This window comes from Mus pahari, chromosome 4 (genome assembly GCF_900095145.1).
Source record: "Mus pahari chromosome 4, PAHARI_EIJ_v1.1, whole genome shotgun sequence".
Taxonomy (NCBI): Eukaryota; Metazoa; Chordata; class Mammalia; order Rodentia; family Muridae; genus Mus; species Mus pahari.
The window spans coordinates 44,417,635-44,436,372 of NC_034593.1; the positions used below are offsets into that span (position 1 = coordinate 44,417,635).

The following is an 18,738-nucleotide window of genomic DNA, read 5'->3' on the forward strand; positions in this document are numbered from 1 at the left end:
ATAAAAAGCAAGCCACTTTTACCAGCTTCTTTCCTACATGACTGCATGCAAGCTGTCTGAGTGTGACTTAGTTCCCAAGCACAAACCTTCCCATGAAGTTACTCCTGCCTTCTGTAGCCTCCGTGTCTGTTCAGATCCTTTTCCTCTACTAAAGGCTTTTTGTTTTTTTTAATCCCCGAAAAGGACAATTTCTATTCAAAGTCCTCCTGACACAAGCTGTTTGCCTAACATCGGTGCTGTCTACATAGGGCTTTGTATTTTAAGTACATATCCAAACTGTTGGCTGGGCGTGGTGGTGCACGCCTTTAATCCCAGCACTCGGGAGGCAGAGGCAGGCGAATTGCTGAGTTCGAGGCCAGCCTGGTCTACAGAGTGAGTTCCAGGACATCCAGGGCTACACAGAGAAACACCGTCTCAGAAAACCAAAAAAAAAAAAAAAAAGAAAGAAAAGAAAAGAAAAGAAAAGAAAGCAACAAACTGTCGCTGGACAGTGAGATTGTTAGACAGCAAACGTCACACCTCAAGTCCTCAAAGACATCACATCACACAATGCAGAATCTAAGGACCTGCTGCTTAGAAAGCAACCTGACAGACTCTAACTTCAGCAGTCATTCACATACTGAACACATATCTGACAGCAAATGACTTCCTGAGTTCTGGCCACCAAATGATGGAGAACAGGTACTGCACACAGATGCACACAGTAGGTGTGCTATCTGTCTACTGTTCGGAGGAGATAGTTATTACTGTAGAAAAGGAAGGTGAGAAATAGTTAACGCATTCACTATTTTCTTCTGATTACTTTACTCAAGTCACTACAGCAAACATTAAAATAGATGAAATCCCAACTCAGCGAGTCTTGATCCAGCCTACCTAATTCTCTGTAGACTAGGGTTGCCAGACTTAGCAAAGAAAAACACAGGATATCCAATTATGACTAAATTTAGTTAAGCATACATATATGACCAATATACATACGCTAATATATGAGCAACCCACATAATGTTCGGGAAGATGTTGCTTATCTGAAATTGAAGCCTAACTGGCTTTCCTGCAGAGGGCCAGCATGGACGTGCACAGGTTTCTGTATGTGCTCCTGCATGTGGAAGGCCGGAAGTCCACACCAGATGTCCTCATCCGTCTTCACCTTACTTGTGTTTGTGTATCTGTGTGTGCACATACATGCCACTGCTCACACATGGAGGCCTGAAGACAACCTTGGCTGTTGGCCCCTGATTCCACCTTGTTTGACAGGGTCTTCTGTTGTCCAGGATCCTCCATCCCTGACTCCAATTTCACCTCAGAGACAGGATGAGTCATCCCACACTGTGCCAGCTTTAAGTGAGATCTGAGGATTCAAACTCAGGGCCCCAAGCTTGCATGCTAACACCTTACCACTGACCCAGATCTCCAGCCACCAACCTCCTCATCTCCTGAGACAGGGTTTCCCACTGAACCTGGAGCTAACAGATTTACAAGGTCCAAACACTTAACCCCTGCTATCCCCCCAGGAGACTGTACTGTCAGTTCTAAGAGTGCTCTCAAAAGCTTCCATTCCAAGAGAAAGACTTAAAAGCTCTGCAGTGTTCCCCTAGGAGGTCTAGACACTTTGTCACTGCCCTCTGTAAACTTGACTTTTATTCCCCAGATGTATTTGTCATCTCCAAGGCTTACTGTCTGTCTGCTAACCTAGGTCTAGTCCTAGAAGCTTCTAGTCTCTAGTCTAATGTAATCTAGGCCTGGAATGTTTCAGCCTCTGAGACTACCTGCTAAATAAGCTCACCCTTTCTAGCTCTTTTTGAACTCTGTCTGGTTCGACTCAGCTCTTCTGGCTTAAACTCCTCTCCAAGCTGTCTGGTTCAACCTGGCTTCTCTCAGTTTCTTACTGAATTGCCCTGCTTGGCCTCAAACTAACTTTGGCAATCTGTCCTAATCTCCTGGTTCCTTCTCATTTGTCTGGCTCATCCTGTCCTCACCTGTGTGTAGCTGGTTTTCTCTGCAACCTGTCTCTGTAAACCTCTCCTGGGGAAACTGCCTCCTCTGCTCTTCTGCACTGCTCTAAGTAGCTTCCCTTCCCTCTCTCTTCTCATGAGAGTTGGGCGTATCCTATTCTGTCAACTCTTTCTCTGATTGGTCACTTTGTCTGTCACTCAATTAGACATCACTTTCAAACATGGGTGCTTCTTTCTACAAACTAACTTTGCCTTCACTGTTTGGAATTAAAAGCGTGTGTTAAGGGCTGAGCCCCACTAGAAACAGCTTTTTCAATAAGTAACACAATCGCAGGGTTCACAGTGTGACCAAATATCCTGCAACATCCCTCAAATTAGAAACCCACCAAAGCAAAGGCTTTTAAAAGCCTACCGGTGTTTATCCTATAACCCTCACCACTGGACTCGGGGTAGAAGACATGACATTAAAGGGTATACAACAAGTGCTTATAGTTTCTCATATTTTCTTTCACGGTGTAAAGTAGGAGAACCCTCAGATGCCTTAGCAAGCTGAGACATGAATCAGACATGGCAGTGCAACATGATCCTAGCACATCACTTGTGTAATGGGCTGGCCTGGAACTCGCCATGCAAGACAGAGTGGCCTCCAACTCAGAGATGCCCCTGCCTCTGCCTCCTTAGTGCTGAACAGTGAAGGAGCGAGACATCAAACTCGGCAGTGCACAAGAATTGTTTTCATATCTGCCTCTAATGGTCTCCAGGAAGGTGAGATGCTCGTTTTGATACGCAGTCCTTGGACTTTCGTAAGCATGTATCCTTGTAGCAACAGCTAGCAGAACACTACACAAGTTCCCCTGTCCCTCAGCAGCAGCCCACCCCGCTCACACACAGACCCCGGCAACTGTCAGCCCAGCCCTCCAGAACTCTCGCCCTGTATCTCAGCCTTTTCTAAAAAATTTTTACTGCTTTTCGTATGTGTGCACATGTGCTCGTATGCGCACGCACGCGCGCACACACACACACACACACACACACACACACACGAGGTCAGAGGCTGAGGTTGGCAAGCACCTTCACTTGCAGAACCATCTCACTAATCTATGCCTTTTCTATAAGTTGATGTGAAAATCAGCACACTGGGGGGAGGGGCTGTGAGCTGCTTCTCTTTATGTGTTTTTCATATGTGTGCCTCTGTTCACCACCAGTGCACCTCATGCTTTCAGAAGCCAACACTGGATCCACTGGAACTAGACTTAGAGATGATTGCAAGCCATTATGTGCAACCAGGAATTGAACCTGTGTCTTCTGAAAGACCTCGGAGCCATGTCTCCAGCCCCCATATTGTTTTGTAAGTGCATGTGTTTAACTTTTTTTTTTTAAGATTTATTTATTTTACTTATGTGAGCACACTGTTGCTGTCTTCAGACCCACACCAGAAGAGGGTGTTGGACCCCATCACAGATGGTTGTGAGCCACCATGTGGTTGGTAGGAATTGAACTCTGGTCCTCTGGAAGAGCAGTCAGTGCTCTTGACTGCTGAGCCATCTCTCTGGGGCCGTGTTTAACTTTTTGTGCTGGTGCTCACACACAAGCATGAGGATCAGGTTCTGGATCCCCAGCATCCTCGTGGTGGCAGATGGGATCCTAGTGGAGCTGAGCTCACAAACTCTACACGCAAGTGAGAGACCCTGCCTCAGTACGTAAGGTGGGAGTCTGCCAAACAAGACAGTGATCTACACTTAATTCTAAGTTGTCAAATTCTTTTCTAACCTGGATCTTACGATATTCCCATAAGAAATGCCTGAGCACCCAATTGCTCACCCTCCCCAACACAGGGCACCACACTACAATCAGCCGGAGTGTGTGAGGGTCTTTGACCATTTAATGTGCATTTCTCTCCTTCTTTTAAAAGACTTATTTATGTGCGAATTTTATGTATATAAGTGCTCTGTCCTCAGACACACCAGAAGAGGCAATCAGATTCCATTATAGGTGGTGTAAGCCACCATGCACTGCTAGGAATTGAACTCAGGTCCTCTGGAAGAACAGTCACGTGCTCTTAACAGCTGAGCCACCTCTCCAGCCCTATTTTGCATTTCCTCAGTAGCTAAAAATGTTGCACCCTTTGTTTTTTGTTGTATTTTTTTTGTTTACTGGCCAGCCATACAATTTAGCCTCTCTCCTCCACTTCCCTGGGGTTACAGGCTTAAGTGCTGGATATGTTAAGTAGGCACTAGGACCCTCAATGATTACACAGCAAGCCTTCCTAGCCACTGAGCCATCCCCAAAGCCCCTCTTCTTCCTATTTCACTAGGGCACCTTCGTCTTACTATCCTTTATATTCTGAAGAAGTCTGTGGCTTCCCTCAGGTTAAAGTGTATCCTCTATGGGTTCAAGTAACAGAAGCTTGATCTTCCTGGTGGCATCGTTAAAAGGAAGATGATGGTCTGCATGGCAGTGGAGTCAACGGAAATGTTTTCATGAAAAGTGCCACTCTTGAAAAGCAGTGGAGTAGTTCTGTGTGACGGACAATGAAGGAATTATGATGTGCCTTGCCCGGCCTGGCCACAGCTTGCTCCCATCTTGCCAGGTGACTCGTTCCTTGATATGACCCCACCCATTCTGATGCCTTCACCAGAACTAAAGAAAAGCTGGGACTGTGTCCTTGAGCCTCCAGAACTGTGAGACAAAGCAGCTCTTCTGTTTATAAAGTGTTCGGGCTCAGATATTTCACTGCAGGCACTGCAAATGGATGGTACAGTCTTCTGTCGATGCATGTGTTGTATTTTTTTCTTTATTTATTTTGGGTTTTGTTGTTGTTATTTTTGGTTTTTCAAGACAAGGTCTCTCTACACAGCCCTGGGCTGTCCTAGAACTCAGAGATGCACCTGCCTCGGTCTCCCAAGGGCTGAGATTAAAGGGGTGTGCCACCACCGCCCAGCTACCTTTAAACTCCTTAATAAAACTATTGAACAGCAGTTGGTTTGGGCTTGTTGAGACAGCCTCACTATGTGACCCAGAAGTAATGGTCCTCTTGCCTCGGCTTCTCAAGAGGTGTGATTACAGGAATGTGTCCGCTATACCTTTCTGTTTCTATTGTTTTTACACATACTTGTTTTTTATTTATTTTGTGTACATGTGGCACATTGACTATCAATAAAATTAGGTTTAATTAGCCAGGCAGTGATACACACCTTTAATCCCAGAACTCTGGAAGCAGAGGAAGGTAGATCTTTGAGTTCAAGGCCACCCTAGTCTACATAGTTCAAGGCCAGCCCACCAGGGATGTGTAAGAAGATTCTGTCTCAAACAAACAAACAAAAAATTATTAGGAGAGCTATATCACATGTTAAGTGTTTACAACAAGCTTTACTCTTCAAAAAGCATTTTATATTCACCACACACTAACCACTTATCCAGGCCTTTTCATTTTGCATAAAACCAAGTTTCCAAATGGAATCATTAATTTCTGCCTAAAAAGTTACTTATAATTTTCATAGTTCATGTATATTTATGATAAATTCTTTCAACCTTTGTCTCAGGTGGAAAACTCATTTTAAAATTTTGTGTGTGTGTGTGTGTGTGTGTGTGTGTGTGTGTGTGAGAGAGAGAGAGAGAGAGAGAGAGAGAGAGAGAGAGAGAGAATGTTTGTGCGCACACACACATGCAGAGGTCTGACACAATCTGCAGGAGTTGGTTCTTTCCATTTTATGGGTTCCAGGAATTGGACACAGTTCATCAGGTTTGGGACCCATTGAGCAAACCCACCAAGCTACGAGATATGTAAGTATAAACAGGAGTTTCACCCTCTCAGCATTTTTTTTTTTTTTTGAAGATTTGACTTGATGTGTAAGTGGGTTTTTCCTGCCTGTTTTCATGGGTGCTATGTGTGTGCCTGGTATCCTGAGATACCATCCCGGGACAGTTCCAGATCCTGCGGAACTGTAGTTATAGACAGTTGTGAGCTACCACACAGGTGCTAAGACAAGCTGGTCTTGAACTCAGAGATCTGCTTGCCTTTGCCTCCAAAGTGCTGGGATTAAAGGTGTGTGCCACCACTGCCCTGCTCATATCCAGGTCATTTACAGGCCATGTAACCATATCTAACCCCTGAGGGTTTCTCCAGCACTTTAAAGGTACTGTGGTCCACTGACCTGTGTCTGGCACACTTGTTTCACTCTTCCTTCGGTTCACCTCTGGCTACTCTTAAGAGTCTCTCTCTGAATCTGGCTTTGAGCAATTTTATTATGATGTCCTTGCTACCTAATTTCAGGTTTATCTTACATAGTATTTAAAATTATTGTATCTATGGGCTGGTGAGATGGCTCAGTGGTTAAGAGCATTAACTGCTCTTCCAAAGGTCCTGAGTTCAAATCCCAGCAACCACATGGCGGCTCACAACCACCTGTAATGAGACCTAATGCCCTCTTCTGGTGCATCTGAAGACAGCTACAGTGTACTTATTTATAATAATAAATAAATCTTTAAAAAAAATTATTGCATCTATAAGTTTAGTTAACAAATTTACAAAATGTACGGTCGTTAATTCTTCACATCTTATTTTTCTGTTGCTCTCTGCTCTGCTCATTCTGAGAGCTCATGCTCACCTCCACTCCCAGCACAAGAGGATGGTGAGCTCAAGGTAGCCCTGCACGCTACACAGAACACCAGCTCAGGAAAGAGATGTGTCAGCAGTGACAGAACCTGCCATGCTACCACATTAAAACAAGCGAGGACGGCACCGCTGCGGACCGACACTGCTTTCTGCCCTTCTCGTTTCCTCCATTTCTCTGTTTGTTAAGGTGCTTCCTTCCCGCTGCTGACCTCGGACTCTGGTGCCTTACTTCTCAGTATTCGGTTTGGTTTGGTTTTGTTTTTCTGAGACAGGGTTTCTCTGTGTAGCCCTGGCTGTCCTGGAGCTCACTTTGTAGACCAGGCTGGCCTCGAACTCAGAAATCCGCCTGCCTCTGCCTCCCAGTGCTGAGATTAAAGACGTGCGCCACCACCGCCCGGCTCCAAACCAGTTTTTAAGGTTAAAGTCCAACTATCCTTAATTCTAGAGCTAATTTAGCCCTACTATGTAAGACATGACCCTTATGGGTTTGTTTTATTTTAAAATAAGATTTATTTATGTATATGAGTGCTCAATCTGCATGTACCCCTGCATGCCAGAAGAGGGCATCAAATCGCATTATAGATGGTTGTGAGCCACCACGTGGTTGCTGGGAATTCAACTCAGGACCTCTGGAAGAGCAGCCAGTGCTCTTAAACACTGAGCCATCCCTCCAGCCCCCAATGAATGACCTGGGCTTTCAACAAGGACCCTTCTGCCTGGCTGACTGGAATGCCAGTATCCCCAGTGGAATAACTGAGTTTGTGCCTTTCTGGTCAGCCTTTGCTTGGCTTCATGGAGCCTCAATCGCTGGGTGATCCAGCCAGAGACAACGGAGCCCCAGCGATGCATGCAGCTTTTCTCTGGCAAGGGGGGCTTCTCTGCGTTTTGGATACTACATCCCTCACAAGAGTTCACGATTTGTTCCCTTGACTCGAGGTGATGCCCATTTCCCTGTGGCTCTTCCTTCCCTGGGGCTCTTCCAAGCAGCACAGCAGTCTGAGGATGCGCAGTCCGAGGATGCGCAGTCTGAGGATGCGCAGTCTGAGGACGCCCCCTTGTTATCACATGCTTTGTCCATTTTCCTGTTTGTTTACACTGGCAGTCTAAGTCTGGTCTCCATTACTCCATCACAGACTTAAGTGGAAAAACTCCCAATGTGTTTCTCTGGAAGCAGATGTCATCTAGAAACTTCTATTCGCAGTTTTTAAGAAATGACATAACCACACACTAACCATAACTTGTAGCCCAAGGGTGAATGCTCTCACCATTAGTGAGTGCAACTGTCAGCATGGCAATTGACCTGGGAAGAGAGGATGCAGACGGCTCTCATTCGCAGCAGTCCTGGCATCCTGAAGAAAGGAGCCAACTGCAGGTAACTAAGTCTTTTTTCCTATAGAATCCCTGATTTTCTATTCCTGCCTCACAACACTATAGAATTCAGAGTAAATGGCACACATCCTCCTTATAAATCCTGATTTAAATTTCTAAAGCTCAGATGACCCGGGCTCAATAGTTGGCTCCATGATTAAGAGCACTTGTTGTTCCTGCAGAGGACCCCTGGTTCAATTCCCAGCACCTACATGACAGCTCACAACTGCCTGCAACTCCAGTCCCTAGGGACTGGATGTCCTCTTCCAGTATCTGCACAAACACAGTGCACATATATACATGCAGACTGACAAAACATTCCTACACATAACTAAGAACTTCAGATGCTGGAGCTGATGATATGGCTCAGTTCCCAAGTATACAGTAAGCCCCAGCTTGGATCCCCAGCTCCACAGGACTAGTGGTACACACCTTTATCCCAGCACACGGAGGCAGAAGAATCGGGAGGTTCGGATCATTCTTGGCGACACACTGAGATCAAGGCCAGACTGATCTACATGGAAACCTGTCTCAAAAAATAAAAGCTAGCATATAGTATTCCAATATGTGCATACAAATAGCTGCCTAGGCGATACTGTGTGTTTGTGTGTGTGTGTGTGTGTGTGTGTGTAACTTACTACATAACATTTCTATAACATTTAAAATTACATTTATTTCCTTATATGGGGAAGCCAGTAGACAGCTTGCCAGAGTCAATCTCTTCCTCCACCACGTGTGTCCTGGGCACACAAGTCTTGAGGCCTGACTAAAGAGGTGTTACAAGCCAGGCCATCTTGCCAGCTCTCTTCACACTTTATGTTAGCAGAAACAACCATTTCACTTCAAAGAATTGAGACCTCTTTGTGTTACCAGCCTCTGTGTGTAGAATAGCTTAGTGAGCGCACCCATCCTCAGCACTGACCCTCCTGCTCTCCCCCAGGGGGGGTGTGCTTCTTTGTTAAAGTCTTTGCTTTCTCTCTAGGCAGTGTCTTGGTGTTGTCTGTTCACGCCATTGCTTGCTTTGGTTGGTTGGCTTGGGCTTTTTCCCAGAGTTCCTCTGTGTAGTCCAGGCTATCCTAGAACTAGCTCTGTAAACCAAGCTGGCCTCAAACTCAAAAATCTACCTGCCTCTGCCTCCCAAACATGCGCCACCATGCAGAGCTACTTGTTTCCTTTTTAGTTTTTGAGATGATGTCTCCTTAAGTAGCCAAAGCTGGATTTGAACTCATGAGCCTCCTGTCTCTACCTCCTGAGTGCTAGTGTTACAGATGTGCATCACCACACCTATTAAACTCTCGCTAGCAGTTAGCATGTTGACCTTTTCTCTTAAAGAAAATATCCCAATACTAACTAGGATTACAGATATATATATGTATATTACAGCTAAAGAAAGATTTTAACAAAAATGGATATGGAATTTCATAAAAATCTCATTTCACTAAGAATTTGCTCTCAAGGCTGATGAAATTGCTCCACAGTCAAGACCACATGTCCCCTCTACAGAGGGTACTTCCCAGCACCAACGGTGGTTCACAGCCCCTGTAATGGAGTTCCGAGGAGTGCCCTGCCTCTTCTGGTCGGTGGCACACACACATTCATGCAGGCAAAACACTCATGCACGTAAAATATATTCATAAATCTTTAGTAAGGAATCTTCTCGAAGGCTGGAGAGATGACTCAGCGGCTAAGAGCACTGACTGCTCTTCCAGAGGTCCTGAGTTCAATTGCAAGCAACCACATGGTGGCTCACAACCATGTGTAATGGGATCCGATGCCCTCTTTTGGTGTGTCTGAAGACAGCAACAGTGTACTCATGTAAATAAAATAAATAAATCTTTAAAAAAATCTTCTCTACCATATTAATAATTTTCTTAACCCTGAACTTTCCCCTCCTATTTGGTGACTGATCTTAAGGATATCAGATCTTATTACATCATTATATTTGTCTTCAAAATGACCTTTACGTCCACACTCATCAGCATCTGCCGTTTACTTTGTTTTTATTTTGTTTTGGTTTTGGGGTTTTTTTTGTTTGTTTGTTTGGTTGGTTTTCCAGGACAGGATTTCCAGGACAGCCCTGGCTGTCCTGAAACTCATGCTGTTGACCAGACTGGCCTCGAACTCAGAAATCCGCCTGCCTCTGCCTCCTAAGTGCTGGGATTAAAGGCGTGCGCCACCATGCCCGGTTACTTTGTTTTTTCAACATCTTTTGAAACACCTTGTTCAATGTATCACTTTTATAATCAAGAAAAACATTGCTTTTAATTAACTAGTGTTCTACCTTTTGCATGTTTATATCAGTCTGTGGTGTGGTGTATGTGTGAGGTCAGAGGACCACTGGATGTAGATGGTTCTCTATATCTTCTACCTGAGTTCTCAACTATCAGGCTTGCAGATCAACATCTCCTCCTGCTAAGCAATCTCTGGCCCTGCCCTTTTCCTTAACTACACGGACTTTTGCTTGCGTGAGTGTCTGGGCATCACATGCTTGCCTGGTGCCACGGTTCAGAGGAGGGTGTTAGGTCCCTGGAACTAGAGTTACAGATGGTTGTGAGCTGTCATGTGGGTGCTGGTCACCAAACCTGGGTCCTCTGCAAGAGCAAGTGCTTTTAACTGATGAGTCAGCTCTGACGCTGCGTCTTAAATCTTAGCTTTTTCTCTGACTCAGGGACCATGATTATAAAGATTTGTGGCTCTGCCATCCTCAGCTGTGGAAAGCATCTATACAGGAAGCACATTACTGGAGAGCAGTTCACAGGCAAAACTCCGCCTCTGCATTCTCTTCAAATTATCCTTGGAACATCAAGTATTTCCAAAGCTAGTGGCTCTTTTCTGTTCCTAGAATTCTTCCCACTTAGGTATGTCTAAGACCATTTTTCTCTTCAGAACCCTAAACTGTCATCTCTTCAGAGAATCCTGAATATCAATTAACCACTTTCTCCAGCCATCTCTGCCCCAAAACATTTTTAACTGCTCCTGTGAAGTACTTTAACCTCGGTGCCTATAAAGTACTTGACCCATATTGAGTAGCTGACCTCCGTTAAAAAGACCCAATGAATGGATTGGGATTGGAACAGGAAGTTGTCCCCACATTGATGTCACAGCACCTTAAGTACCTACTAAGCACGCTGCCTTCTTCTGACCTCCTTCCATAGATTATAACTATCCTATTGCACCACATAAATCATTAGTCAATAACAACTTGGTAAATTCATTATCTAAAAATCTCTCCCTCCGTGATAAGTTCTGAGCAGGAGTCCTTGTGATTCCATGTAAAGGAGAAAAAATAAATCTTAATGATCCTCTTTTCCTCCATACTGTTATCTTTATAATCAACAAAGCATAAATATACTCTGTAAATATACTGTTCGTGGCAACTCTCCTCACATAATAAAACACCAACACTACCAAGCTATAGAGCAGAGGGAAGTAACTTGACAGAGGAGCGGAGTCTGCCAGTCAGAGGGGAGAGTGTACCCTGCATCCTTGATCCCTGGCAACTCATCTCCAGGGCTAATATACAGAAGGGAATCTTAAAGAAAGAAGAAGTTGACCTGGGAGGGATGTTCTGCTGTGGTGGCTTCTTCCAATGGACTCTGCACCCGGTTTAAAGGCAGTCTTATGCAAAGGGAACACAGAGGAGTTAGCAAACCCACTTGACAAAAGAAAAGCACATCCCACAGCCTTTAATCCCAGCACTTGGGAGGCAGAGGCAGGCGGATTTCTGAGTTTGAGGCCAGCCTACAAAGGGACAGCCAGGGGGCTGGTGAGATGGCTCAGTGGGTAAGAGCACCCGACTGCTCTTCCAAAGGTCCAGAGTTCAAATCCCAGCAACCACATGGTGGCTCACAACCACCCGTAACAAGATCTGATGCCCTCTTCTAGAGTGTCTGAAGACAGCTACAGTGTACTTACATATAATAAATAAATAAATCTTTAAAAAAAAAAAAAAAAAAAAAAAAGGGACAGCCAGGGCTGTACAGAGAAACCCTGTCTGGAAAAGAAAAAAGAAAAGAAAAGTACATCCCAGAAGTCTGCCACAGCAGATGGGTCTCCCAGCAAGCAAGCAAGGAGAAGCATCGGGACCCCAGAACATAACCCGGAGCTCTCCCTGCCCTCAGGCATGCCACTGGGCCACTATCCTGACACCGACCCCAGGGACAGCAGCATCTTTCACAGAGAGACTCCCAAGGTATCTCCAAGCAAACTTTTGCATGCAGCACATGACAATTCTCAAGTCTCTAAGGGACAGGGACCAGAAACCCTCTTTCCTTCTCCTACCTCTCACTCTTCAGTGCTTTCTTTCTGTAACAAGAAAATGACCAAATACGCTAAAAAGGCAAAATCCTACCTGCAGAAAATTTCAAAACTTCATTTTCTAATTATACAAATAACTGCACATATTAGATTAAAAATGTGACAGATCGCTGGGCGTGGTGGCGCACGCCTTTAATCCCAGCACTCGGGAGGCAGAGGCAGGCGAATTTCTGAGTTCGAGGCCAGCCTGGTCTACAGAGTGAGTTCCAGGACAGCCAGGGCTACACAGAGAAACCCTGTCTCGAAAAACAAAACAAAAAAAAAAAGTGACAGATCAATCCTGAATGAAACATAACAGAATAACCAAGAAATGAAAATGACAAAGACAGCAAACATAAGCTTCTAACTTCAGACAACTGCAGTTTAGGTATTTACACACACTGAGTGTATATCTCATTCTCTAGAGTCTAAGAAAACGGATACTCTCAGAAACTTAAGCTGTACCCAAGCTAATGTGCCCTCGCCCCCCCCCCCCAGCCTCCTCCTCACTCACTCTAACACACACATCACTCAGTGGAGCACCTTTCTCACCCATCCCTAAGTTACATGCAAACACAGCCATGACCATTACAAGATTATGCACGGTACACGTCCACTCTTGAGTACCTTTTTCCCGCATTCACTTCAAGATAGACTCAAGTACTGATTTCTATTAACAAAACAGAGGTGAGATGTATTAAATGCCTAACCTCTTGATTTTCTCCTCCATTGCTAGGAAGCTCGAGAACAGAACCTCCGCTGTCAACTACCACCGATGCCATTGTGCGTTCCAGAGGAAATCTCAACTGCTGTGAAGCAAGGAACTACGGCTCACAGATGGTCGCCAGGATTGTAGGATTCATTCTCATGGTTTAATTCAATAGAGATGGAGCAGACATCCACAAATCCAGTCTTCTAAAGGTGATTAACCAGAGGGTCTAAAAAGAGGGAAAATGGGGAACTGTTGAAGATATATAGGAAAGATATAAAGCAGTAGTGTTCAACAGTTTAATTAAACAGGATATAGGCTTCTACCTGTGTCAAAAGACAGTCAATAACACTCTACCTAAGAACTGAATATTCAAATTCATTAACTTACTGAATAACATTTTACCAAGCTATTGTGTACAGGTATTGTTATGGGAGACATTATGTTACAACTTCCTTTGGCTGAAGAGATTGATCAGCAGTTAAGAACACAAGCTGCTCTTCCTTAGGACCCAGGATCAGTTCCCAGCACCCACATGGCAACTCACAACTGTCTGTAACTCCATTTCCAGGGGATCCAGCGCCGTCTTCTGGCCTACACACCAGGCACACACATGGTGCACAGACATACATGCAGTCAAAATGCCCATACACGTATTTTTTTAATATTTTTAAAATATTATAACTTCCTTCTTTTATGGAGATACAATATTATACCTGGAATATTTTAACAATTTTTTCTTTTAAATCTGGGCTGGAGAGAGACAGCTCACGGGTTAAGAGTACTGCGTTCAGCAGGGCAGGGGTGGCACAACGCCTTTGATCCCAACACTTGGGTGGCAGAGGCTGGTGGATCTCTATACCTTCAAGGCCAACCTGATCTACAGAGCAAGTTCCAGGACAGCCAAGGCTACACAGAGAGTACTGAGTTCCCAGCACCCACAGTCAGGCTGCTCCAGGGAATCCAATGCCCTCTTCCCCCTCCTGCTGGCACCTGTGTTCACACTAAAATACTAACACAGAGATATACACATAATTAAAAGTAAATCTTTTAAAATTTATTTTAAAACGCTTTTAAGCAAATGAAACTTGGGAGTGTGGGGCTTATGCAATGAGTGGCAGCTTTTACTGACAGAGCCATCTCTCAGCCCCTCCCAAAGACAGCCTTCTCCTCTTCCTCTTCCTCTTCCTCCTCCTCTTCCTCCTCCCCCTTCTTCTTAAAATTCTGTTTATTTTTATTTCATGTGCATTGATATTGTGCCTGCATTTATATCTGTGTGAGGGGATCGGATCCTCGAACTGGAAGTACAGACAGTTGTCAGCTGCCATGTGGGTGCTGAGAATTGAACCAGGGTCCTCTGGAAAAGCAGTCAGTGCTCATAATCACCAAGCCATCTCTCCAGCCCTCACTCTTCTTCTTATAAAGATGAGTATCAAAATATGTTTCATCTGGATGTAATTCTTTTTTTATTAGATAATTTCTTCATTTACATTTCAAATGCTATTCCCAAAGCCCCCTATACCCTCCCCCAGCCCTGCTCCCCAACCCACCCACTCCTACTTTCTGGCCCTGGCATTACCCTGTACTGGGGCATATAATCTTCACAAGACCAAGGGCCTCTCCTCCCATTAATGGCCAACTAGGCCATCCTCTGCTACATATGCAACCAGAGACACAGCTCTGGGGGTACTGGTTAGTTCATATTGTTGTTCCACCTATAGGGTTGCAGACCCCTTCAGCTCCTTGGGTACTTTCTCCAGCTATTGGAGGCCCTGTTCCATCCAATAGATGACTGTGAGCACTGGATGTAATCCTTAAGTTGCTTTTTATTGGACTCTGTGTTATGTTTTTCATACACAGAAAATACAAAGTTTTCTGAGAGGATTTTTTTTAATGTCAAAATTAAAGAATGCAGAAACTTTAAAAACATTTAAAGAAATCGATACTCCCAGTAATTTATTCCATTAATCTTATACTCAATACTAACTTTGACCACTGTATCATATACTATAGGAATAAATATATAGTATAGTATAGTATAGTATAAGGCACTTCTGTAAACATTAACTATGAAATGAAGTATCTGGAAAAGGTAGAAATTTCATCTCACTACCTAAGAATGATCTGATACTCTTATGTATTTATCTACCTCTGTTTTGTGTGCAATGGTGTTTTGCCTGCATGTTATGTCCATGTGAGGGTCTGAGAACTTGAAGTTACAGACAGCTGTGAGCACCATGTGCTGGAATTGAACCCAGATTCTCTGGAAGAGCAATCAGTGCTTTTAACCATTGAGCCATCTCTCCAGCCCCATAAATCTAATACATTTAAGTCTCCTTTTGCATATTTTTAAAAACAATTTGTTATTTAATGTGCATATGTGTGTGTGCCTGAGTGTATGTATAGGTAGCATATATATACAAATACATGCAGAGGCCACAGAGGGAGCTAGATTCCCTGGAACTGGAGTATAAGCAGTTGCCAGCTGTGGACGGTGGGTGCTAGGAAACAAACCCAGGTCCTCTGAAAGAACAGAAGCCCTCTTAGCCATTGGACTATCTTTCCAGCCCCTTCTTTTACAAATTAGAAAGTTAAATACGAAGTGTTTATATTATCAGAAAATTGAAGAACAACTCCACAATCCCATCACATCAAACCATCCTGTTACTATAAGTATTCTAAAATCGAAAACATATGAAAAACAGAAATAAACTTTACTTACATTTTGACTGTTAAGTAGTCTGAGCATCCTTCACTGTTTTCACAACTCCCAAGAGCTAAACTCTAAACCAGCAGTTCTCTGGAACTACTAATGGGAAGGAAAAAAGACAGTATTAACACAACTCTATTAAAAAAATGTAATTGCCCTAATTAGATATGACTCAGACAGTAAATACTTAATAAAATAAATCATCTCCAAAGGTTGATGGCACACATTTACACAAATGTGGGATCATTATTTCTAGATGGCCAAGGAACCGAAAAACTTTACAATCAATGATGCGATTTTAAGTTACCACTAAGTGATAATTATTAAGTAAGGTCAGATACAGCATACACAGACTATGCCCTACAGTACGGAGTACATTACAATCAACCAATAGGCTTCTTTTACTTTTATGTTTAAAAGGCAGAGGAGGATTCATCCTCTGAAACGGGAGTCACAGAAGGTCGTGTGGAACCATGTGTGTGCTGGAGTCAAAGAGCAGGTAATTCTCTTTAACTGCTCAACTATCTCTGCAGCCCCAACCAAAAGGTTCCCGAGTGGTGGCAATCTAACCCCCTGTGCGGGCTGGCTGTCGGGTTGTTGGGTTGCTGGGTTGTTGGGTTGTTGGGTTGTTGGGTTGTTTGTTTGTTTGTTTGTTTTTTGGGTTTTTTGTTTGTTTTTCGAGACAGGGTTTCTCTGTATAACCCTGCTGTCCTGGAACTCACTTTGTAGACCAGGCTGGCCTCAAACTCAGAAATCCTCCTGCCTCTGCCTCCCAAGTGCTGGGATTAAAGGCGTGCGCCACCACTGCCCTGCGGGTTTTGGTTTTTGTTTTTAACTTTATTTTTAATGTGGAAGTGCTCTGTCTGTATGTATACCTACAAACCAGAAGAGGACATGGGATCTCTATTTTTATAGATGGCTGTGAGCCACCATGTGGTTGCTGGGAATTGAACTCAAAGACCTCTGAAAGAGCAGCCAGGGCTCTTAACTGCTGAGTCGTCTCTCCAGCCTGTGCTGGCTAGTTTTCTGTCAACTTGACAAAAGCTATAGTCACTGTAGATGAATTGCCTCAATAAGGTCTTGGCAGGCTTTTAGGGGATTTTCTTACTTAGTGATTGACAGGGGAGGGCGGAGCCTCTTGTGGGTGGGACCATCCCTGGGCAGGTGGTGGGGGGTTCTATTAGAGAGCGGGCTGAGCAAGCTATGGCAAGCAAGCCAGTAAGCAGCACTCCTCCTCCAGGCGGCTGCATCAGCTCCTGCCTCCAGCTTCCTGCTCTGTTTGAATTCCTCACTTCCTTCATGACAAACAGCAATAGGGAAGTGTAAGCCAAATAAACCCATTCCTCCCCAGCTTGATTTTTGGTCATGGTGTTCTATCACAGCTACAGAAACTCTAACTAAGACACTCCCCTTCCGGAGTATAAAGCTTGAAAAAAATAAAACTAAGGTTGGGTGTGCTGACACACACCTTTAATCTACCAAGAGCCAGAGACAGGTCGTTTCAGGATCAGCCAGGACTATGTACTTCAGACCATCTCAGACAGACAGACAGACAGACAGGCATTGATTATTCTTTTAAAGAGCTAAGGGTGGCACATGCCTTTAATCCAAGCAGCCAGGAGCAGCCTGCTCTACACAGCTCAGACCCTGTCTCAAAAGCAGTAAAAAAAATAAAATAAATTTAATAAAGTGGATGAACCCCATGCAAACTGAACTCAAAGAGAATCATACAGTAACACACAATATAGCAATACTTTAAAGAACTACAGACAGGGCTGGAAAGATGGCTCGGCGCTGCTGAGAGCATTCACTGCTCCTGTACAGGACCGAGACTTAGTTTCCAACACCTACATGGTAACTCACAAGAATCTGTCATTACAGTTTCAGGGATCCAACACCATCTTCTGGCCACATCCGGCATTACACATATACATACTGCTGCATATACGTACAGGCAAACACTGATACATTTAAGTTTAAAAATAAGAAATCTTTCTTTAAAAGTCAAAGACAAAGAGACCTGGAAGCAAGAGAAAAGTTGCTTTGTCACATGAGCAATCCTCAACAGGAAACACATCATCAGTATTTGGTGGTCAGAAGACTGGCAAATATATTCAAAGAACAAAAAAATGAAACCATCAACAAAGAACCCTATGTTCTGCAGAACTGGCCCTCAAAAGCAGAGGTAGGAAAACACCCTCAGAAAAGTCTTAAGAGCTCATTACTGGTAAGCAGAGGCAGGCTTCAGGGAATGGTTAGATGAGCCCAACAGGACAGAGCAAGAGAGGCCGGCCCTGGCCGCCAAGCTCAGTGAGGAAATCAAGGGCAGGATTCTGAGGGCACGCCCAGGCGGGGAAGTGCCGCTGTAAATGGGTTTTACTCACTCACTCTCCTTTTTTTCTGTGCTTTAAAAAGACTAACAAACTTGCTCAAAACACCTTTCGTCTCAAAGCCAATATATTAATATAAATTTGGTTTAACTACACATTTTATTTATTTTATTTAATGAGGAAATTGTTGTAAAGATTACTTTATTTGGGGGAACACATGCATGAAGGCGAACGTCTTGTGACATCTGAAAGAGACGGAGGATCATAAAGGAGTTTTTGTTTTCCTGGCCCTGCGGATGAACGCAGGGTTCTGTGCGTGCACGGCAAGTCACTGAGCTACATCACCAGTCCAGAAGTAGAGTTTTACAGTATTAAATTACTGTTCAATCAGAGTTGTTACTGCAGGTTGGTAAACGGAATTCCAATACCAAACAAAGAAAATAACTATAGGATATATAGTAGGATATGAGAAACCTAAAAATTTTCTATTAAAAAGAAAAAAAATCAATTACATGCAAAAAGGAAAACGATACAAGAAAAATGAAAGCTAAAGATCCCGGAGCTGTTTAGGAAATATGTCAGAAAGTTAGAGAAGTACCCTTTTCTTGTTAATCACTACTGTCCCATTGGTTAAGACTCACCGAGCAGCCGGGCGTGGTGGCGCACGCCTTTAATCCCAGCACTGGGGAGGCAGAGGCAGGCGGATTTCTGAGTTTGAGGCCAGCCTGGTCTACAGAGTGAGTTCCAGGACAGCCAGG

General features: G+C 44.0%; 1 protein-coding gene across 4 annotated transcripts in view; it reads right to left on the reverse strand.

Annotated features, from left to right (window-relative positions):
- Elf2 (E74 like ETS transcription factor 2) overlaps positions 1-18,738 on the reverse strand; it is a 91,044-nt gene that overhangs the window by 59,065 nt on the left and 13,241 nt on the right. For 2 of the 4 annotated variants that reach the window (XM_021196006.2, XM_021196005.2), the window contains exons 2-3: positions 15,663-15,749; positions 12,942-13,169 (exon numbers count right to left, since the gene is read on the reverse strand). In XM_021196006.2, the coding sequence (XP_021051665.1) occupies positions 12,942-13,013 (72 nt within the window). In that variant the 5' untranslated portion in view covers positions 13,014-13,169; positions 15,663-15,749. Of the gene's footprint in view, positions 1-12,941; positions 13,170-15,662; positions 15,750-17,513; positions 17,529-18,738 lie in introns of those variants that run through there. The other 2 variants (XM_029537421.1, XM_029537420.1) reach the window with 2 other exon arrangements.